General features: G+C 42.8%; 1 protein-coding gene across 3 annotated transcripts in view; it reads right to left on the bottom strand.

Moving 5' to 3' along the window:
- LOC130368252 (small integral membrane protein 44-like) overlaps nucleotides 1–24695 on the bottom strand; it is a 170168-nt gene that overhangs the window by 111123 nt on the left and 34350 nt on the right. The window contains exon 2 of one of the 3 annotated variants that reach the window (XM_056571612.1): nucleotides 22118–23394. In XM_056571612.1, coding sequence (XP_056427587.1) covers nucleotides 22118–22181 — 64 coding nt within the window. In that variant the 5' untranslated portion in view covers nucleotides 22182–23394. Of the gene's footprint in view, nucleotides 1–2324; nucleotides 2515–22117; nucleotides 23395–24695 lie in introns of those variants that run through there. The other 2 variants (XM_056571591.1, XM_056571601.1) reach the window with 2 other exon arrangements.

The following is a 24695-nucleotide window of genomic DNA, read 5'->3' as shown; positions in this document are numbered from 1 at the left end:
TTCTGTTAGCAATATAGTCTGCATATAACATTTAGTACTAGTATGTAGTGCTTGTGTATATCAGCTATTGTTCTGTTAGCCATATAGTCTGCATATAACATTTAGTACTAGTATGTAGTGCTTGTGTATATCAGCTATTGTTCTGTTAGCCATATAGTCTGCATATAACATTTAGTACTAGTATGTAGTGCTTGTGTATATCAGCTATTGTTCTGTTAGCCATATAGTCTGCATATAACATTTAGTACTAGTATGTAGTGCTTGTGTATATCAGCTATTGTTCTGTTAGCAATATAGTCTGCATATAACATTTAGTACTAGTATGTAGTGCTTGTGTATATCAGCTATTGTTCTGTTAGCAATATAGTCTGCATATAACATTTAGTACTAGTATGTAGTGCTTGTGTATATCAGCTATTGTTCTGTTAGCAATATAGTCTGCATATAACATTTAGTACTAGTATGTAGTGCTTGTGTATATCAGCTATTGTTCTGTTAGCCATATAGTCTGCATATAACATTTAGTACTAGTATGTAGTGCTTGTGTATATCAGCTATTGTTCTGTTAGCAATATAGTCTGCATATAACATTTAGTACTAGTATGTAGTGCTTGTGTATATCAGCTATTGTTCTGTTAGCAATATAGTCTGCATATAACATTTAGTACTAGTATGTAGTGCTTGTGTATATCAGCTATTGTTCTGTTAGCAATATAGTCTGCATATAACATTTAGTACTAGTATGTAGTGCTTGTGTATATCAGCTATTGTTCTGTTAGCAATATAGTCTGCATATAACATTTAGTACTAGTATGTAGTGCTTGTGTATATCAGCTATTGTTCTGTTAGCAATATAGTCTGCATATAACATTTAGTACTAGTATGTAGTGCTTGTGTATATCAGCTATTCTGTTAGCAATATAGTCTGCATATAACATTTAGTACTAGTATGTAGTGCTCGTGTATATCAGCTATTGTTCTGTTAGCCATATAGTCTGCATATAACATTTAGTACTAGTATGTAGTGCTTGTGTATATCAGCTATTGTTCTGTTAGCAATATAGTCTGCATATAACATTTAGTACTAGTATGTAGTGCTTGTGTATATCAGCTATTGTTCTGTTAGCCATATAGTCTGCATATAACATTTAGTACTGGTATGTAGTGCTTGTGTATATCAGCTATTGTTCTGTTAGCAATATAGTCTGCATATAACATTTAGTACTGGTATGTAGTGCTTGTGTATATCAGCTATTGTTCTGTTAGCAATATAGTCTGCATATAACATTTAGTACTAGTATGTAGTGCTTGTGTATATCAGCTATTGTTCTGTTAGCCATATAGTCTGCATATAACATTTAGTACTGGTATGTAGTGATTGTGTATATCAGCTATTGTTCTGTTAGCAATATAGTCTGCATATAACATTTAGTACTAGTATGTAGTGCTTGTGTATATCAGCTATTGTTCTGTTAGCAATATAGTCTGCATATAACATTTAGTACTAGTATGTAGTGCTTGTGTATATCAGCTATTGTTCTGTTAGCAATATAGTCTGCATATAACATTTAGTACTAGTATGTAGTGCTTGTGTATATCAGCTATTGTTCTGTTAGCAATATAGTCTGCATATAACATTTAGTACTAGTATGTAGTGCTTGTGTATATCAGCTATTCTGTTAGCAATATAGTCTGCATATAACATTTAGTACTAGTATGTAGTGCTTGTGTATATCAGCTATTGTTCTGTTAGCCATATAGTCTGCATATAACATTTAGTACTAGTATGTAGTGCTTGTGTATATCAGCTATTGTTCTGTTAGCAATATAGTCTGCATATAACATTTAGTACTAGTATGTAGTGCTTGTGTATATCAGCTATTCTGTTAGCAATATAGTCTGCATATAACATTTAGTACTAGTATGTAGTGCTTGTGTATATCAGCTATTGTTCTGTTAGCAATATAGTCTGCATAAAGCCTGTTGTACTTGTGAATATAAGCTATTGCTATCTGTTATCAGCCATATAGTCTGCATAAAGCCGTAGTGCTTGTAAAGGCAAGCTTTTGCTGCCTGTTGTTATTCATGGACTGCAGAAAGCCTTTAGTGCTTGTGAATACAACCTATTGCTCCCTGTTAGGCTGGGTTCACACCACATATTTGCAATTTGAAAACTGTACAGAACCGTATTGAAAACCATATGCAGGGGGTCGTGGCCTGCTGCTGGAGAGAGCGGATTCAGGCTAAGGCTCTCTCCCCTGCACCCTGCCTTTAGCGGCTCATACCGGCTATTTGTCCACTAGAAAACACTTTTTGCTACCCACCAAAGCACCCTGCAGATTGAGAGGCACATTTTGATACCTCCTGTGCCCAGCTCCAGATCCTAAGCACCACGAGGGCGCCGGCGCCATTTCCCCTCCACAAAGAAGGCTGCAGAGTCCACCGCTTCATGCACCACCAGCGCACTTTATGACAGCAGTGGCACCCGTGGCAGGGAAGATCCCGGGCTCCCACCATTACAAGTTCACTGACCTGAGGTAGGACTTTGCTTCAGTCTCCTCCCCGGCCCCTGCCGCCATCCAGGAGCCTTATCTGGGTCAGCTCACCTCCTGTTCAGCTGTGCAGTAGCTGGGTCCTGGCCCCTGCATCTCCCCCGCTCCTGACACCAGCACTAAGTGGAGAATTAACCCCTGCATCTCCCAAAGAAATCTAATTGCTCAAAACCTGTTTCTTCACCTGCAATTTTATGTGCAAAACACTAGATGTGCAGCAGAGACACGGTCTCTATATAACACTGCAAGGAGCACTGAAAGGTTGTAGCAGGGCATGCTGTGAGTTGTAGTTAGTGAAAGGTTGTATCAGGGCATGCTGTGAGTTGTAGTTAGTGAAAGGCTGCACTAGAGTTCTCCTTTATTATTGTTTTATTCTCTTTCTTTCTTATCTCCTTCTTCTCGTTCTCAGTCTCCTCAAGGTCGTGTTCCTAATAAGTTACATTTCCTGTAACTAAAGTTGCTTGCTAAAGAATTTCACTATCTGCTAATTGGCGCTATGTACCCTGGGAAGAAGTGTGTAAAATCAAAACAATTATATCACCTTTTAGATGTGTCCACATTTTTATTGGTCAATGTAAATACGCTTTTTATCCATGTCTACATTTTTATTGGTCAATGTAAATACGCTTTTTATTCGTGTCTACATTTTAATTGGTCAATGTTAAATACGCCCTTTGCCTTTTTATACTGATGCTTAATGCAATAAACTAGAGTTTTTCCCTCATAATTTTTTCTTTTTGTCTGTTATCTTTTCCTATGAGGGATACACTCTCCTGGTACCAGAGAAGGTTACACAAACCAAGGTAGAACAAAGGCGCTATATGCCAGGGGTATATAGTGAGGAGTTGCAGATCCTTTCAAGCACCATTACAGCAAACCCTTATCCCTGGTGTGGCACTACAACATCCAGCAAACCAGCTTCTCAGCACCCTGTTGTCTTATCTCAGTGCCCTGTGAACATTGTGCACACAGCTGTTGAACTATAGGAATTTCTACATGAATACAACTTCTGTGGACTTTTATTTTTTCTACTGCATAAAATAAATTAAGGGGGACCCCCTGATAGAGACAAGGCCACCTCTGGCTCCACATGCTATTTTGCTTTCTTACTTATTTTGCCGCCTTTCCCATAATATCCTACACCTTCCTACACCAGTAATTTCCAGTGTGAGTTGCCTTATCCAGTCTCACCACCAGAGGGCAGCATTGCTCCACTGCAGCCTTATATGTCAGTACACTGGCACTAGTTCTCGATCTACACTACCAATCTACTTTAAAATGGACTTTCCATGTTTCAAAGGAGTTGTACGCTTCTATTTTCACTAATTGGTGTACTAAATTATGTCAAGTAGACGCTCAAAGAGACAACAACATCTTAAATTGACGGAGTTCTATTCCCTCAGAAACAAGTTATCTCCTGCGTATTCACCAACTGAAGAGGTACTTCCTACTCCGCTTAACTCTACTGATCAGACTGAGGGATTGCCCGTTTCTTCCTCCCTTGCAGACTCTCGCTCATATTCGGAGTGTTTGAAAGCCCCTGTGAAAATCTCTTGAGCTCCGGGAGCAACTACTTTACCTGATACTATATCCTTGCAGAGTTCGGACAAGGACAACCCTGCTGGCAAAGCAAAAACACCATCCAACACTCTGTTCTCTTTTAAAAGAATTTTAAGAATCTCTCCAACACAATTTTATGTCCTCCTTGAGTGCATTAACCAAAGAGGTTAATCAGCTAGGTGAACGAACCATCCACCTGGAAGATAAAATGGAGAAGTTCACGGTGGCCCACAACGGTGGCCCCAGAACGAAACCGCTGATGACTTGTTTTCTGTACAATTGAAGTTGGCAGACCTAGAGGACAGGTCCAGAAGGAATAACATTTGCTTCAGAGGCATACCTTGAGTCCGTGTCCAGTTCGGACCTTCGGAGAATTCCTTACGGACTATTTCAGCGTCCTTCTCCCTCAAGCTGACCAGAGAGACTTGCTAATAGCAGAGACAGAGTCCACAGACTCCCGAAACCTCCTCAACTTCCTCGCGAAGTTCCCAGGGATATCCTGGCGCGGCTTCACTTCTACCATTTTAAAGAAGATATTCTCAGAGCAGTGAAAAAACCTCCACACCTTCCAGAACGGTTCTCCAACATAACTCTCTTTGCTGACTTGTCAGCCGCTACCCTGTGGAGATGAGAGGCATTTTCTACATCTACTGGAATTCTGAGAGAAGAAGCGATACCATATAGGTTGGGATTCCCAGTAAAATTGCTAGTGACTAAAAATGGTGCCACTCAAGCTTTCCTTACACCTAAAGAAGATCTCCATGCAATTAGCAAGTGGTTCCCTGATCTAGTTAAGTCCTCCATGCTGGAATCTCCCAAAAAGAAGCCTGTCACCTTGCATCAGGAATGGACCACTGTTCGAACCAATTCACCAAGATCCTCCACTAAAAGTCCAAGCGGATCTCAGCCTCGATCAAGATACATACAACACATCAAAAAAATAGTTTGGATTTGGTCAGAACTGAAGTTATCTGCTCCATAACAAGACGATGCCTTGATTGAAGCTTCCCACCTTCATACTTGTTTCTTTTTTCTCCTCCCCCTTCTCCTCTTCTTTTACCCTTTACTCCCTCTCCCCCTCTCTTTTTTTCTCCCCATATTCCCATCCCTTTGCCCTTTTCTTCTTTTCTTCTCACACCACCCTACCTCTTAGATCTTCTATCTGAAAGGGCAATGTTGTAGTTTTTGTATGCAAGCAACTTTTCTATTTTTCCCAAGAACTTCCCAAGATGTCGGCTGGGAATTGCCTTGTGCTCTTGAATTGTTCAATGATTGGTTAGTAATGGGCTCATACTATAGTCAGGGTGAGATAAATGTACATTCCTATATCTATTTAGCCTTCTGAAACTATGAGCATATTTAGTATAACCAACCCCTCAATAGCCATTGGGAACCTTTTGTGTTCAGGCTTGTTCTATTAGAACAGAACTGTTTAGTATTTGTTATATATTTTCTGTTTGTTTTGCACCAAGCATGTATGATAAGTGGATAAATGAGGTTCATCCTACTGCACAGCTCATCTCACAAATCTATCTGTGCGTCGTGCTTAGGCAGCAAACTCTTATACCTTTGGGTTATGGTACTTAAAATCTCTACATTGAATGTAAAGGGTCTGAATAGCCCTTTTAAACGCAGTTTATTTTGGAGAGAATGTCGCAAATTGAATTGTGATATCATCTGCGCACAGGAGACGCATCTGCTGGAGTCAGACACACATAGAGTTAAACACAGAATGTTCCCTCATATTTTCTTTACCCCTAACATACACAAAAAGAAAGGTGTCTTTATAGCTATCATAAATATGACAGCGTTTAAAGTGATTGATGTTATATACGACCAGGGCCGGCGTTAGGGCGGGGCAACCTAGGCAATTGCCTAGGGGCCCCATCTCCAAAGGGGCCCCCGTGTCAGGAGCGGACTCCATCTTCATAAGGGCCCCTGTGTCACGCCGCCTTTGCTGCCTGTCCTCATTGAAAGCAAGCTGTCAGGCACAGCAAAGCACAGCAGCAGTGATAGGAAGAGGGTAAAGCCGCTCCTCCTATTCACTGTGCTGTGCAGAAACAACTGCAGCAGGGACCGACACGCGCACTGTCAGTGGCTTCTTTCTCCCCTACCCGTCCCCTCCCCATCCCCCTTCAATCCCTACATACTTGCTCTGACTGCTTCTCACTCTGATGTTCTGGCCCCTCCTCCTCCAGATGATAATGTTCCCTGAGCTCCGTCCTGTCACCACAGCACAGACTCAGTGGTGTAAAGCAGACGCAGTGCGGCCTCAGGGAGCATCAGTCAGCAGAGCCAGGTCAGGCTGGTGGTCCAGCAGTATCAGGAAGCCAGTGGCAGTTCAGGGACATTACAAGGTAAGTGTTACAGTAAAAAAATAAATAAAAGGTTATAGGGGTCAGAAGGACAATTTTATTTATACAAATTTTCTCACAAAAAGTTATCATTTTTAACCCCTTAACGACAACGGATGTAAATGTACGTCCTGATGCGCTGGTACTTAAAGGGGTATTCCAGGCAAAAAAAACATTTTTATGTATCAACTGGCTCCAGAAAGTTAAACAGATTTGTAAATTGCTTCTATTAAAAAATCTTAATCCTTCCAATAATTATCAGCTGCTGAAGTTGAGTTGTTCTTTTCTATCTGGTAACAGTGCTTTCTGCTGACATCTCTGCTTTTCTCGGGAACTGCACAGAGTAGAAGAGGTTTGCTATGGGGATTTGCTTCTACTCTGGACAGTTCCCAATACAGGTGTCATCAGAAAGCACTTAGACAGAAAAGAACAACTCAACTACAGCAGCTCATAAGTACTGAAAGGATTGATTTTTTTAATATTTTTTTAATAATTTTTTAAGTAATTTACAAATCTGTTTAACTTTCTGTAGCAAGTTGATATATAAAGAAAAAGTTTTTTCCTGGATAACCCCTTTAACGCACCAGGATGTACATTTACATCCTGTACAAGAAGCGAGCACCAGATCATGCATGCTCGCTATATGCATGGTGGGTCGCAGCTGGTATCAGCAGCCAGGGACGCGTCGGTAATGGGGGACATCAGTGATCGTGCTGATGCCCGCCATTAACCCCTCAGATGTCGTGATCAATAAAGATCACGGCATCTGCCGCAGTGCGGCACTTTGAAGAGCTGATTGAATCACCTACAGCACTGCTGCGGGGATCCTATCAGCTAAGATGGCGGCTGGAGGTCCCCTCACCTGCCTCCGCTGCCTTCCTGGGGTTTTTGAGGCGATTGCACGAATCAGTGTTATGCCTATGCATAGCACTGATCTGTATTAGCAATCAAGTTATTGCTATAAATAGTCCCCTAATGGGACTATATATAAGTGTAAAAAAAAGTTTTAAAAAATGAATAAGCCCCTTCCTCCCCCTTTTTTTTTTTTTTTTACAAAAAAAGGTTTAAGTTAAATAAATAAACATATGTGATATTGCCGGGTGCGTTAATGTCCTAACTTTAAAAATATAATGTTAAAGATCCCTTACGGTGAATGGCAAAAATGTAAAAAATATATATATATATAGCCAAGATTGCTGCTTTTTGTCACATCACATCAAAATTTATTAAAAAGTGATAAAAAAAAGTCACATATACGCATAAGTGGAACAAAAAAAAAAAATTACAGATCATGGGCCAAAAAATGACCCTCATACAGCCTATTCTGACCAAGTTATAGGGTGTCAGAATAGGGCAATTTGAAACATACTATTATTATTGGAAAAGTTAGATTTTTTTTTTTAAGTGGTAAAACATGTAATCATGGGTAACATTTTAATCATATTGAACCACAGAATAAAGAGAACATGTAAAGTGTAAGTGTAAAGTGTACTGCATCAAAACGAAATCCTCCAAAACGTGCAAAATTTAGTTTTTTTCTTTTCAATTTCCCCACAAAATAATATTTTTTTGGGTTGCGCAGTACATTTATGGTAAAATAAAAGGTGTCATCACAAAGTACAATTGGTCACGCAAAAAACAAGCCCTCATATGGGTCTGTAGATGGAAAAGTTGAAAAATGGAAAAAATTATGGATTTTAGAAGGCGAGGAGGAAAAAACAAACAAAAAAAAACGTAAAAATGAAACTGGGTGCGTTATTAAAGGTCAAAATGGGCTCAGTCCTTAAGGTGTTAAATGTAAAATAAAACAAAACCTATATGAATCGGGTATCGTTGTAATCGTATGGGCCACATTTTTAATTGGTCGAATATTAATATTTGGGGCCCCATTTTTAGGTTTGCCTAGGGTCACACTTTGTCTAAAACCGGCCCTGTATACGACACTTATTGTACATATATACTGTTAAATTGTGATCTAAACTCGGTGAAGTACACAATTGTAGCGCTTTATGCCCCTAATAGGAAACAGGGTAGATTTCTCTCACATGTTCTACACGTTGTCTCTAAAAACCACTATGGAACCTTGGTACTCGCTGGAGACTTTAATAAGGCGTTATCACCCCGATATCACCTATATGATTCACGGAGGGCCCTAAATGCGAATGACAAAGATTACACATTTTTTCCCCACTCCCACCATATGTACTTGCGTATTACATAGTTACATATAGTTAGTACGATCGAAAAAAGACATATGTCCATCAAGTTCAACCAGGGAATTGAAGGGTAAGGGTGTGGCGCGATATTGGGGAAGGGATGGGATTTTATATTTCTTCATAAGCATTAATGTTATTTTGTTCCAGGAATGTATCTAATCCTGTTTTAAAGCTGTAAATTTTTCCTGCTGTGACCAGTTCCTGAGGTAGACTGTTCCTTAAGTTCACAGTTCTCATGGTAAAGAAAGTGTGTCGCCCCTTGAGACTAAACTTTTTCTTCTCCAGACGGAGGGAGTGCCCCCTCGTCCTTTGGGGGGGTTTAACCTGGAACAGTTTTTCTCCATATTTTTTGTATGAGCCATTAATATACTTATATACGTTTATCATATCCCCCCTTAAACGTCTCTTCTCAAGACTAAACAATTGTAACTCCTTTAATCGCTCCTCATAGCTAAGATGTTCCATGCACCATATTAGTTTAGTCGTGTGTCTCTGCACCCTTTCCAGCTCCACAGTGTCCCTTTTATGGACAGGTGACCAAAACTGAACAGCATATTCCAGGTGAGGCCGTACCAATGCTTTATAAAGGGGGAGTATTATGTCCCTGTCCCTTGAGTCCATGCCTCTTTTGATACATGACAATATCCTGTCGGCCTTGGAAGCAGCAGCCTGACATTGCATGCTATTCTGAAGTCTTTGATCTACAAGTACACCCAGATCCTTCTCTACCAGTGACTCTGCCAGTTTAATCCCCCCTAAGACATATGACGCATGCAGGTTATTAGTACCCAGATGCATAACTTTACATTTATCCACATTGAACCTCATTTGTCAAGTGGATGCCCAGACACTTAGTCTATCCAAGTCATCTTGTAACCTTTACACCTCCTCTATAGACTGTACCGTGCTACAAAGCTTGGTGTCATTTGCAAAGATAGAAACAGAGCTGCTAATGCCATCCTCTATATCATTGATAAATAAATTAAACAACAGTGGTCCCAGTACAGAACCTTGGGGTACACCACTAATTACCGGGGACCAATCAGAGTACGAATCATTGACCACCACTCTCTGGGTACGATCCATGAGCCAGTGTTCAATCCAGTTACAAACTAAAATTTCCAAATCCAAAGACCTTAACTTGCCTGTCAGACGTCTATGAGGGACAGTATCAAACGCTTTGGCAAAATCCAGAAACACTAAATCCACAGCCATTCCTCTGTCGAGGCTTCAACTCACCTCTTCATAAAAGCAAATTAGATTGGTTTGACAACTTCTATCCTTAGTAAACCCATGCTGGCTATCACTTATAATACAATTATCCCCTATGTATTCCTGTATGTAATCCCTTATAAGTCCTTCAAACAATTTACCCACAATGCACGTTAGACTTACCGGTCTATAGTTTCCTGGGGAAGACCTAGAGCCCTTTTTGAAGATTGGCACCACATTCGCCTTGCGCCAGTCCCTTGGCACAATACCAGACACCAGTGAATCTCTAAATATCATGAACAGGGGTACAGATATTACTGAACTTACCTCTCTAAGAACTCTTGGGTGCAATCCATCTGGCCCTGGAGATTTGCTTACATTTATATTACTTAACTTACCTTGTACCATCTCTACATTAAGCCAGTTCAGTACATTACATGATGTGTTACCAGCACTGACCTGTCCAATGTCAGCTCCTTCTTCCTTAGTATATACAGAACTAAAGAACCCATTCAGTAGCTCCGCTTTCTCTTTGTCGCCTGTGACAACCTTCCCATTATCATTATTAAGGGGTTCTCCATGCTCTGTCCTTGGTTTTTTTGCATTTATATATCTAAAAAAATATTTAGGATTAGTTTTGCTTTCTTTGGCCACCTGTCTCTCATTTTGAATTTTTGATGTTTTTATTACATTTTTACAGATTTTATTAAGCTCTTTGTACTGTTTAAATGTTATAGGTGACCCATCAGATTTGAATTTTTTGAAGGCTATTTTTTTGGTTGTTTATTGTTCTTTTAACATCATTTGTCAGCCATGTAGGATTGAGTTTTAATCGTTTATATTTGTTCCCCTTTGGTATATATTTAGCTGTATAGTTATTTAGAGTTGATTTAAAGATGTCCCATTTACCTTCTGTATCAGTATTTGAGAACACCTCCCCCCCCAGTCTATGTCCTGTAGTGCAGCTCTCAGCCCAGGGAAGTTTGCCTTTTTAAAGTTATATGTTTTTGCCTTCCCCGCCTGTCTTTGTTTTCTATATTTTAAGTAAAAAGTAACTATATTGTGGTCGCTATTACCAAGGTTTTCCTGCACAGTTACATTACCAACCAGCTCTGCGTTGTTGGAAATGATCAGATCCAACAAGGCATCACTTCTTGTTGGGTCCTCCACAAACTGTCCCATAAAATTATCCTGCAATAAATGTAGGAATTGTCGCCCCTTTGTAGTTTTAGCCAACCCCGGACCCCAATCTATATCTGGATAGTTAAAATCTCCCATTATTACCACTGTACCTGCCCGGGCGGCCCTCTCTATTTGTTTATGCAGCCGACCTTCTATCTCTTCAGTGATATTAGGGGGTCTGTAGATTACACCAAGTATTATTTTTACAGTATTTCCCTCCTTTTGTAATTCTACCCACAGTGATTCCACATCCTCAGAATCATCACACACTATGGCATCATTCACACTGACTTTCATACCACTTCTAACATACAGACAGACTCCACCACCCTTTCTGTTACATAGTTAGTATGGTTGAAAAAAGACATACATCCATCAAGTCCAACCAGGGACTGTTCATTCTATCTTTGCGAAACAATGTAAACTCCTGCAGATTGACAGCCCAGTCATGCGAGGAGTCCAGCCATGTCTCAGTGACCCCAATTATATCAATATGTTCCTTCAGTATCAAGGCCTCAAGCTCCCCAATTTTATTTGCTAGACTTCTGGCATTTGTGAACATACACTTTACATTTCCATCCTTTATGTTATTGGGGTTAATGGGATTCAAGGGTGTAAGTTTTATTTTCCTATGAAGCCTATTCCTATTAACTATTCTAACCCCTCCCTATGATCCACCCCCAGGTACATTTATAATTCCCACCTCTCTATCTACACTATCTTCCCCCTCTTTGCTGTAGGTTCCCTCCCCCCCAAGTCCCTAGTTTAAACACTCCTCCACCCTTCTAGCCATCTTCTCCCCAAGCACAGCTGCACCCTCCCCATTGAGGTGCAGCCCGTCCCTACGGTAGAGCCGGTAACCGACAGCGAAGTCAGCCCAGTTCTCCATGAACCCAAACCCTTCCTTCCTACACCAGCTTCTGAGCCACTTGTTTACCTCCCTCATCTCCCGCTGCCTCTCTGGTGCGGCTCGTGGTACTGGTAGTATTTCAGAAAATACTACATTGGAAGTCCCTGAAATCATTTTTAAGGACACTCCACATACCTCTTACTTTGTCATTGGTGCCAATATGTACCATGACTGCTGGGTCCTCTCCAGCCCCACCCAGCAACCTGTCAACCCGATCCACGATGTGCCGAACTCGTGCGCCAGGCAGACAACACGCTGTTCGGCGATCCCGGTCTTTGTGACAGATCGTCCTGTCTGTCCCCCTAATAATTGAGTCCCCTACCACTAGTACCTGTCTGGCCTGCCCTGTACTCCTCCCTCCCTCCTTACTGGAGCAGACACCCCCCTGGCGGTCAGAGGCAGTATCCTGCTGCAGTTCTGCTAGCTCTGTAATGGCAGCCCCCTCATCTGCCAAGCGCGCAAACTTGTTGGGGTGTGGCAGTTCAGGACTAGCCTCCCTGACACTTTTTCCCCTACCCCACTTTCTAACTGTAACCCAGCTAACTGCCTGACTGTCCTGCAACTCCGTCCCACTGTAATCCCCCACCTCTACTCCCGAGAGTGCCTGCTCAGTAAGCAGGAAACTCCTCTCCATGTTGTTAAGGATTCTCATTGATTCCAGTCGCCCCTCTAGATGCAGGATCTGGGCTTCCAAACTGACAACTAGCACACATCTCGCACAACAATATGCACCCTCAAACTGTTGTTCAAGGATTGCATACATTGAACAGGGTGTACATTGGACTGCATTTTTCAACATGGAGGCCATCTAGTTATGGGGATTTCACAAATGTATAGGCAAAAACAGACAGTCAAAATTACACTTCAAATTTTTTGTAGGCCTTGTGGGTTCAGAAATTAACACTCACAGCGATCTCAACCTCCTGCTTTCAAACTCCTGTTTTTGAAACTCCTCTTTCACGCCCCCTCTTATACAGCAACACTCAGAAGAGCAAGCTCTCAATAAGAGTCCCAAGCTAAGATTTATACACCTGTGCCCAATCTACTCCTCCTCCCCCTAGTCTGTGAGTATTGAAGATCCTCCTAAACTTAAGAGACACATTGATAAAATTATTGCTGTTAAGAGGTATTCCCATTCTGCAGGTGCAGGCGTGGTTGGGGCATGACTGAGGGTGTGGTTAGGGGTGTGGGTGTGAATGTGGTCAGGGGTGTGGCTTGTCTCTCTTTGCTCTCAACAAAAGTTGGAAGGTTAGCATCTGGCCTGTGTACTATCTCTAGGTAAGCGTATGATCTATGGGAAAATGCAGGGTGTACATTCTTCTGGGGCAGTGTGTATCCTCCTGATAATCATCCACCAGGTTTACCTACAGGTGTCATGTATCAAGGGGGGTTTAACTAGAGGGGGCAGGGTTACATACAGGGGGAAGCTATCTGTGGGGGAGGTCTGCATACAGGGGGCAGCTATCTAGGGTGATCTACCTACTCGGGGCACATATGTGATGGGGGAAACTAGAAGAAGGGACCTGTCTACCTACAGGAGCAATCTAACTATCTAATGGGAGGGACTCTTCCCCAACCCATTTATCTACCCACTCTACTATGAGGGACACAAAGGGGGTTATTATTACTGCTTGGAGCACTATAGGTGCTGGAAAAGTGTGGAGCCTAAACTGTTCATCTGGCAGGTTCTGTGGAGATATTGTGGTTGGAATAAATCATCATGACGGTCTGGGCTGGATGGAGAAGAAAAAGGAAAGTGAACAACTTCAATTAGAGAAGACGTCACCTCTAAGTTACCCATTGTAACTTTATGTAATCACTTATATGGTCTGTCGTGGTGATGATGATGATGGGAGTTGTTGTCAGTCTGTCAGTTTATGAGGTCCTCCTAAACTCAGGTGACAGGCTGACAGCATAATTGTTAAAGAAGTATTCCCATTCTGCATGTACGATGTATTATAAACAGCAGTGGAAGAATATTTAAGGAGGCTGGGCATGGTTAGGGTGTATTTATGGGGGTGGATAAGGGCATGGTTAGGGGGGTGATTGAGGGCGTGGCTTGTCTCTCTTTGCTGTAAGCAAAAGTTGGGAGGTATGCTTTGATATGCCAGCCGCCTCCTGTTGGCATAAAGACTTCAAGAAAATGGCGGCTGACTCCCCTTTTATTTTAAATAGCCTGTGTTATGCATGGGTCCAATAAGCAGTCTATGCTTCCCTTAATAGATCAATGCAATTTAATGACACCTTTTTTTTAAACTTTAAAGCGTACCTGTCAAATCCCACAAAAAAAAAACTGTTATATGTTGCTCAGTACATATCAATACATATCATGTACATATCATTTTTATTTCTCTTTCACTGATATTTCACTGAAAAATTGCATTATACAACTGTTCAATGTCTTTTCAAATGTCTCGAAGGGAAGGGGCATGTCCTTCTCATGCCTGCACTGTGATGACTCTTCCCCCCTCTCTCTTTGCTGACTCATTGCTTTTGGAGGAGCATGGCAGCCCTGCTCAGTAACCCTTTCCGCTCTGTTTCATGCTGTATACACACATACACACACAATGATTAATCCTAGTTCAGCAGAACACCTGGCACTGCTTCAAATGGTTAATTCAGCATGTGCTGCTGTCAACAGGTACTGCGCTCATTCACATCAGTTAGGTTATCGGTGGTGCTCAGGCTAGCAACGTTCAATGAAACAAATATTCCAACAAGAGAGAAAGAAGTAGGCGGATCACTCACCGGTCCGATGCTGTGCTCTTTATTTGAAAAAGCGATTACATTGGCTATATACAGATAGATGAAACATAGTAACATAGTTCATAAAGTTGAAAAAAAGACCAGAGTCCATCAAGTTCAACCTATATCCCTAATGAGTCCCTACTGAGTTAATCCAGAGGAAGGCAAAAACCCTCATACTAGAGGTAAAAATTCCTTCCCGACTCCAAATATGGCAGTCAGAATAAATCCCTGGATCAATGTTCTGTCCCTATAATTCTAATATACATAACCAGCAATGTTCTTACTCTCCAAAAATGCATCCAGACCCCTTTTAAATTCTTTTACAGAGTTCACCATGACCACCTCCTCCGGGAGAGAATTCCACAGTCTCACTGCTCTTAGAGTAAAGAGCTCCCCCCCGTCTGTGCTGGTGTAGAAACCTTCTTTCTTCTAAACATAGAGGATGCCCCCTTGTTATAGATACAGTCCTGGGTATAAATAGATGGTAGTCCTTGGTCAATTCTGGGCCTGAAGAAACGGCCAGAGGGCATGAAACGGTGCCGTCGCTTCGGATGGGGCCCTGTAACACCTCCTGCCCTGCTGTTCCATCTATCTGTATATAGCCAATGTAATCACTTTTTTGAATAAAGAGCACAGCATCGGAATGGTGAGTGATCTGCCTTCTTCTTTCTCTCTTGTTGGAATATTTGCACACAGAATGATTATTGGAGATTGCCTGTACTTTACCGCCAAAGACAATATGGTGAGTGTATAACTTACATCTTCATATTTCATTCATGTGTGTCATTCTTACACAGCCCTGTAATGCTGGGACTGGTAGTTTTGGAATAGTTGGTGGTACAGTGTTTGGATAACTTTTTTTTTACAGCAGTATTGCCTTCAGATGTGTGCCTACAGCTTTTGCAAAACTACAACTCCCAGGATGCCCCTTTGAGGATGATCCTTTGACTGTACAGGCATGCTTGGAGGTGTAGTTTTGCTATAGCTGGAGGCACATGTTTGGTAAAACTCTGTTACAGTAGTGTTGCTGCAGGCTGCATTCCTCCTGCACCCTTGTCAATCAGCCATCTCGTGTCCATGACCTTTGGACACACTTATGCTGCTGTGGGACTCATCAGTGTTCCAAAAGGTATGGGGATAGTTTTCTTTACTAAAATTCAAAAAAATTTTGATATATTAGAAAAACTATTGGCTTGCCAAGATGTGCAACATATAAAAAGTTTTTTTTATATCTGACAGTGCCTGTTTAAGGGGTTAAGTACACAGAAAGGATCAGCACCAGTTAAAGAGTAAGTCAGGGTCTTTTTTTATTAATTTTTTTTTTTATTATTATTAATCTTGTTACAGTTACACTTAAAGTGCAATGCAACACTCTCCACTACCTGATACATATTATGCATAATGCAAACCTTTTACTCTCAGCCACTGGAACATACAGGTGTGCCTTGGATGCCTGGTACTTGGTGCACCAGAGCATACATGTACATCCCAAGAGGCATCTGGACTATAAAGCGAGCGCAGGAACATTGCTAGTTTCACCAACCATGGGTCCTTGGCTACTATCAGCAGCTGGGGACCCGCAGCTAATGGCAGACATCAGCAATCATGCTGATGCCTGCAATTAACCCTTCAGATGCCATGATTAATACTGATTGCAGCATCTGAAGGATTAGGGGAACTTTCTGAGATGGATTGGACCAACTGTAGTGCGATTTTACAAATATAGTTTAAAAAAAAAAAAGTAAACATCTATGGTATTGCCGCGTGCGTAAATGTCAGAACTATTCAAATATAATGTTAATGATACTTCATGGTGAACAGTGTAAAAGCAAGAAAATACCAAAGCAGTAATACAAAGAACCATTGGTCCTCCCATAGGTCTGTGGATAGAAATATCAGAGAATTATGGCTCTTAACAAGCGAGAAGATCTGCCAACATGGGCTGTATCCTAAAAGGGATTAACCTCTTAAGGACCTGGGCGTATGGATACGCCCTCACACCCTGGGCCTTAAGGACCCAGGGCGTATCCATACGCCCTGGCATTTTCCGGTCTCTGCCGCGCGCCGGGCAGAGATTGGAACTGGATGCCTGCTGAAATCTTTCAGCAGGTATCCAGGGCAAGCGCCGAGAGGGGCCATGTAGGCCCCCCATGTCGGCAATCGCCGCAAATCGCAAGGGAAATCGCCCTTGCGATCTGCGGCGATACCGGGCTGATCGGGTCTCTTGGACCCGACCGCCAGGTAATTTCGCATGATCCTGGCTGTCACAGACAGCCAGGACCATGCTAACGTATAGGAGCGAGGTGGCAAGCCTGCCACCTCCTCCTATACCCTGCGATTCTTCGGTTAGTTAACCGACCAATCGCAGGGGGGGGGGGGGGGGGGGTATGGGGGGCGGTTACTTCCTCCCGCCCTGCCCGGCCCCTGAAAGTCCGGAGAGGACGGGAGGAAGACCGGAGGACGCGGCGGGGGACGGGGGAGTGCTGGGGACCGGCCCCGGTACTTACCTCGTCCCTGAAGACCCGAATCCCGGCGTGAAGATGGCGGCGGCGACAGGTGAGTGGATCTTCAGCCGCGGTCGGGCCCTTTACAGCAATGCACGTCGCCGTAAAGTGACATACATTGCTGTAATGGGACCCTGTAAACTACAACTCCCAGCATGCCCAGACAGCCCTTGGCGTCTGGGCATGCTGGGAGTTGCAGTTTTGCAACATCTGGAGGTCCACAGTTTGAAGACCACTGTGCCCTTCCAGATGTTGCAAAACTACACATCCTAAGCATGCCCTTACTGTCCAGGCATGCTGGGAGTTGTAGTTCTGTAACATCTGGCCCTTCAGATGTTGCAGAACTACAACTCCCAGCATGCCTGGACAGTTTTGGCATACTGGGAGTTGTAGTTTTGCAACATCTGGAAGGGCACAGATTGGGAGCCACTGTATTAGTGGTCTGCAAACTGTAGTCCTCCAGATGTTGCAAAACTACAACTCCAAGCATGCTGGGAATTGTAGTACGGCAACATCTGGCTCTAAAGATGTTGCCGAACTACTACTCCCAGCATACCTGAGAATTTTTGGGAGTTGTGGTTTTGCAACAGCTGGAGGCACACTGGTTGGGAAACATTGTCTGTTTCCTATCTCAGTGTTTCCCAACCCGTGTGCCTCCAGCTGTTGCAAAACTATAACTACCAGCATGCACTGATAGACTGTGCATGCTGGGAGTTGTAGTTTTGCAACAGCTGGAGGTCCCCCCTGTGAATGTACAGGGTACATTCACATGGGCAGGGGGCTTACAGTGAGTATCAGGCTGCAAGTTTGCGATGCAGCAAATTTTGCTCGGCAGCTCAAACTCGCAGCGGGAAACTGTAACCCCCCGCCCATGTGACTGTACCCTAAAAACACTACACTACACTACACTAACACAAAATAAAAAGTAAAAAAAACACTAGATATACACATAAAAATGAAAAACGTCTGGTACGCCACTGTTTCCAAAATGGAGCCTCCAACTGTTGGAAAACAACAACTCCCAGTATTGCTGGACAGCTGTTGACTGTCCAAGCATGCTGGGAGATTTGCAACAGCTGGAGGCACCCTGTTTGGGAATCACTGGCGTAGAATACCCCTATGTCCACCCCTATGCAAATCCCTAATTTAGGCCTCAAATGCGCATGGCGCTCTCACTTTGGAGCCCTGTCGTATTTGAAGGCAACAGTTTAGGGTCACATATGGGGTATCGCCGTACTCGGGAGAAATTGCCTAACATATTTTGGGGCTTTTTCTCCTTTCACCCCTTATGAAAATGTGAAGTTGGGGTCTACACCAGCATGTTAGTGTAAAAAAATAAATTTTTTACACTAACATGCTGGTGTTGCCCTATACTTTTCATTTTGACAAGAGGTAAAAGGGAAAAAAGCCCCCCAAAATTTTTAATGCAATTTCTCCCGAGTATGGAGATACCCCATATGTGGGCGTGAAGTCCTCTGGGGGCGCACAACAAGGCCCAGAAGGGAGAGTGCGCCATGTACATTTGAGGTGATTTGCACAGGGGTGGCTGATTGCTACAGCGGTTTTGACAAACGCAAAAAAAAAAAAAAAACCACATGTGACCCCATTTCGGAAACTACACCCCTCACGGAATGTAATGAGGGGTGCAGTGAGAATTTACACCCCACTGGTGTCTGACAGATCTTTGGAACAGTGGGCTGTGCAAATTAAAAATGTTGTACAGACCACTGTTCCAAAGATCTGACAGACACCAGTGGGGGTAAATGCTCACTGTACCCCTTGTTACGTTCCTCAAGGGGTCTAGTTTCCAAAATGGTATGCCATGTGGGGGTTATTTTACTGTCCTGGCACCATAGGGGCTTCCTAAATGCGACATGCCCCCCGAGCAAAATTTGCTCTCAAAAAGCCAAATATTACTCCTTCTCTTCTGAGCATTGTAGTTTGCCCGTAGTGCACTTCAGGTCAACTTATGGGGTACCTCCATACTCAGAAGAGATGGGGTTTCAAATTTTTTGGGGGATTTTTTGCTATTAACCCTTGCAAAAATGTGAAATTTGGGGGGAATATTCTCAAGCTTTTAATCATGTTACATTATTGACTATATTACTGAAATTTCTCCCTTTTTCCCCTATAGATCTATGCACAGATGAAGGACGACACCACCAAAAGTTTCAATTCATTTATTAAGATTTTTTTTATTCAGGACATCAACATGGAGAGACCAATGTTTTATGTTCATGTTCACACCTGTGCGATTCTAGTGCGGTTCCAGTGCGGTTTCTTTTAATACAATAGAGCTCGGTTACGGCCACTGTCCCGGAGTTGTGTGATGGCCCACCCCCCGACGAGCGATCTATGGACGGCTACACTGCCCACGGTCCGGATCGGAGTGACAGTTGCCTGGGACAACGCCGGTTCCCTGTGGTGCCCTGGGCTAACTTTGTGGCTGCCATTCACACAGAGGGACTTGCTGCGGCTGGGGCTTCTATACGAACATTGCTTTGCCCTTTTCCTGCACTCGGTAACAATGCACTTTGCCCTATACCAAGATGGTGTCCGTGACTTTCCTTTTCAAAATGCGCATGTGCTTGGGTATGGACGCTTTGACATCACGCTACATGCACTCATTATCTCTCCTGATGTGTATTGTCCTGTATTGTGCGACGGCCCACGTGGGTCGCAGTGCCCTCGTTAGTGTGCCGGGACGCTGTTTTTCCATTTTGGTGAGTGCATCCTAGGCATAATTATGTTTTTAATACACCTGATATTAATTATGTTTTGTACTCATATAGCACTGTTGTCACTTTACTGTACAGATCCATATGTACCTTATATGATGCACTTTATTATGATTACGTCACTGTCTCCCTTTTGCTGCATGGGAGTTTTACTGTATTCACATTATGATGCTTTTTATATTAATTGTCATTGATTGCACTTTTCTGTACCACCCCCCTATATATATGTTGCACATTCACTGTGTTGTCATGCTTGAAAATGGTCGCATGTGGCGAGCGAAACATCGCATTTTGGATGGAATAAAACCACTCTAAGTTTTTTCACCTGAACCTTGAGTGCTGCAATCTTCTTTGTATATATCTCCAATTGTAGTAGTGACCCGGCTTTTTTGGATTGCGTGCACCTGCATCTATTCACATTGGTAGTGCTGCTCTAGAACCTCTTTGCTATATATATATATATATATATATATATATATATATATATATATATATTTATTTAATTTTTAAGTCCAGCCCAGATCCCATCTGTAAAATGCACAAAACCTATATTAACATACAATTGTAGTCATTCTAATCTAGAATTTGTTTTCTGATCGAACACTATTATGACATTGAAGCATAAACACCTTACAGAAGGTACTTAACCATCTTAAAGGAGATGTCCGGTGCTCACTTTTCTTATTTTATCCGTTCCGGGCTGAAAAAGAAAAGAAAACAAACTTTCTCTTACCTGCCTAGGCTCCCCCGGTGCTTCAGTACAGGTGTTCGGTCCCCGGGCTGTATTCTTCTTACTTCCTGTTAGCCCAGCACATCACACGGAGCTTCAACCTATCACAGGCCGCAGCGATGTCCCGCCTCGGCCAGTGATAGGCTGAAGCTCCGTGTGACATGCCGGGCTAACAGGAAGTAAGAAGAATACAGCCCGGGGACCGAACGCCTGTACCGGAGCACCGGGGGAGCGTAGGCAGGCAAGAGAAAGCTTATTTTCTTCTTTTTTGTAGCCCGGAACGGATACAATAAGAAAAGTGAGCACCGGACATGTCCTTTAATCTCATGCCTGAATATCATGTACAACCTAGAAAATGTTTGTATAAAATCGCTGCCACCCACATCACATTTTTTGTGTACTTTTGGAATTACAGAAATTAAAGGGGTACTCCGCCCCTAGACATCTTATCCCCAATCCAAAGGATAGGGGATAAGATGTCAGATTGCCGGGGTCCCGCTGCTGGGGACCCCGGGGATCGCTGCTGCAGCACCCCGCTATCATTACTGCGCAGAGCGAGATCGCTCTGCACGTAATGACGGGCAATACAGGGGCCGGAGCATCGTTACGTCACGGCTCCACCCCTCACGATGTCACGGCCCGCCCTCGTCAATACAAGTCTATGGGAGGGGGCGTGGTGGTTGTCACGCCCCCTGCCATAGACTTGCATTAAAGGGATGGGCCGTGATGTCATGAGGGGCGAGCCATGACGTCACGCTGCTCCGGCCCCTGTATCGCCTGTCATTACGCACAGAGCGAACTCGCTCTGTGCAGTAATGATGGCGGGGTGCCGCAGCGGCGATCCCCGGGGTCCCCAGCAGCGGGAGCGCGGCGATTTAACATCTTATCCCCTATCCTTTGGATAGGGGATAAGATGCCAGGGGCGGAGTACCCCTTTAAGGACTATGTTGAGCCATAGAAGAGGGCAATTGCCTTACATGTTGAGGCTCATATACATTCTTCAGATATGCTGAACACTGGAAAAATAGAAAACCTGTTATTATATAGCTGAAAAGCTTTGAATGTCCAAATGTTGTCATCATTCTCAAAGATTACTTATGGCAAGAACTACAAGTTTCTTTCTTTCCTGTAGTGTTTATGATGATACATTTTGTTGAATACATAGCAGATAATATCTATGTATAAACAGTTGCACATGTACAATTAATAATTGGTAAGTAAAGGTGTATTATGTTGCGGCCAGAAGAAACAAATTGAAAGAATATAATGTGACCAAAAATAAATATAATAGGTAATGTTTTTAATGTATTTTCATCCTATCTGCAATACAATAGTCTATTCATCTCCAAACAGATCTCCAACTGTTAATCCACACACTTAAAGTTACTTACATCTGTTACACAAGACTTACCTTGCTGTGCATTTGTAGATATAAAAAACAGCAAAGCAACAATCATTTTGCATGCGGTGGTCATAGTGAAGAATTGTTGAAAAAGGTAATTCTTTGGAGAAACCTTCAGCTTGAAAGCAGTAATCCAACTGGCTGTTGTCTGTTTTGATCCACACACAGAATATATTCCTTGTTCTGCCTCTTTCTTAATACACCATTAGTCACTCAGTTATCTGCATTTTATGGCGGCTCTGGGGGTAAAAGCCACTAACTTTGAGTTCTGTAACATGATATTCCATCTCCTCCCAGACTTATGTAACAAAGCAAGTTCACTACAGATTCAACCACAATTAACACATTAAAATAACATAACACTGCAGGAGTTGGATGTGGGACTCACTGTTTATTATAATAGGCATTTACGGAAAGTACACACTATAATAAGCTATATGTACATTTAATATTTATTATGGAGTACACCTACATTTTAAGCACCAATATGAAACGTACCACAGGGCTCACTATATGACAATATGATGCTACCTAACTCTATAATATTTAGCTCAGTCCCTTATGTGAAGGCCTAAGACTACTATTTATCCTGTATTTTCTGTAATATTGTAACAACTTATTATATGGTTAGTTATGCCAGGCTGTCCACAGGCTGCATTTACTGCTGCTATAAACCGATTAAAGATTTCATTGTTGGACTTTGCCTGGTAAGTTACTGATTTCTGCCGTGAGCATTTTAAAGTGTAAGCCAGTATTATGCAGTAATCTTTTCTTATATGTGGCTTCTTCTGTTTACCTGCTTGGGTAAAAGCATGCTTTTGTGCTTAACATCTGTGCTCTTCCTTCTTTTTCTTCCCATTTGTTACTGTTATTGGATAGTTTGTTACTATTTTGGTTCTAATAACTAATAATATTTATTGATGTTACTTTTTTACATTCAGGAGTTACATTGTATTTTACATTCAGGAGTGTGTTCAGTATTACATTAAATAAAATTCCAAATCATATTCCATCATGTTTTTTTATGGTTCTTGAAGCCTTCCAGAGTTCTTTTACTAGTGCATATCAGAAGAGCTTGCTGCGGCTGACTTCTTTAAAGGTGATCAGAGAAGGCCGGTGGGCTGAATGTGCAGGTAATGGATCTCTATCCAAGAATGGTAGGTCTCCAAATTGTATTTCCCCTCCATCCATGCTTAGTGTAAACTCACCAGCATGTCTTTCACTCTCATCTTTGAAGCCTCTTTCCCCAGGTTTCTGGTCCTCTATCTTTGGTCCAAATGCCCAATCTACAGAATAAATAAAAAAGCCAAAATACTTTATTGTCATGTACATAATGAATGCTAAATGGATAGATGTTTTACGCCCCACTCTCCTCCTGCCAAGGCCAGCTTGACTCACACCCTGAGTGCAGGGAGAAGCCCTGTCAGGCTGTAAGGTTGTCTTTAACCTCTTCCCATCGCATCTTATTTTTTCCCTTTGCATTATAAAGCCATAACTTCCCTATCTTTCTATCCGCAGAGCCATGTTGTTGTTTTTTGCGGGAATAATTGTACTTTCTAACAACAACTTTTATGTGTTTTAATGCTATGCAAGTTATGGTAAAGCTGAAATGTTATCTGTATTCTGTGGGTCAGTACAATTACAATGACATCCAATTTATAAAGCTCTTGTTTTATTTTACTACTAAATTTATAAAACTCTTTCTTAAAGTGTACCGGTCGTTAACAAAAACTTTATATGTAGCTAATACCATTATATGTATATTTATAATATACAGTGCATAATGAAAATATGTGCTCTGTGCAGTGAGGACAAGCACGACTCTGTGCACTGAGGACAAGCAGGGCTCTGTGCACTGAGGACAAGCAGGGCTCTGTGCACTGAGGACAAGCAGGGCTCTGTGCAGTGAGGACAAGCAGGGCTCTGTGCAGTGAGGACAAGCAGGGCTCTGTGCAGTGAGGACAAGCAGGGCTCTGTGCAGTGAGGACAAGCAGGGCTCTGTGCAGTGAGGACAAGCAGGGCTGTGTGCACTGAGGACAAGCAGGGCTGTGTGCACTGAGGACAAGCAGGGCTGTGTGCACTGAGGACAAGCAGGGCTGTGTGCAGTGAGGACAAGCAGGGCTCTGTGCAGTGAGGACAAGCAGGGCTCTGTGCAGTGAGGACAAGCAGGGCTCTGTGCAGTGAGGACAAGCAGGGCTCTGTGCAGTGAGGACAAGCAGGGCTCTGTGCAGTGAGGACAAGCAGGGCTCTGTGCAGTGAGGACAAGCAGGGCTCTGTGCAGTGAGGACAAGCAGGGCTCTGTGCAGTGAGGACAAGCAGGGCTCGGTGCACTGAGGACAAGCAGGGCTCGGTGCACTGGGGACAAGCAAGCTCTGTGCACTGAGGACAAGCAGGGCTCTGTGCACTGAGGACAAGCAGGGCTCTGTGCACTGAGGACAAGCAAGCTCTGTATAGTGAGGCTCTGTGACATGACCCCGGCTCACACAGCAGGATGATTGACAAGCGAGGAGCCTGTACAAGGCAAGGCTTGAAATTGCCCTATTCTGACCCACAACTTTTTCATTCATTCTTCTGTCTATAAGGATGT

Source organism: Hyla sarda, chromosome 1, assembly GCF_029499605.1.
Source record: "Hyla sarda isolate aHylSar1 chromosome 1, aHylSar1.hap1, whole genome shotgun sequence".
NCBI lineage: Eukaryota > Metazoa > Chordata > Amphibia > Anura > Hylidae > Hyla > Hyla sarda.
The sequence above is the reverse complement of the archived record's forward strand: the minus strand, read 5'-3'. Positions and strand labels throughout refer to the sequence as shown.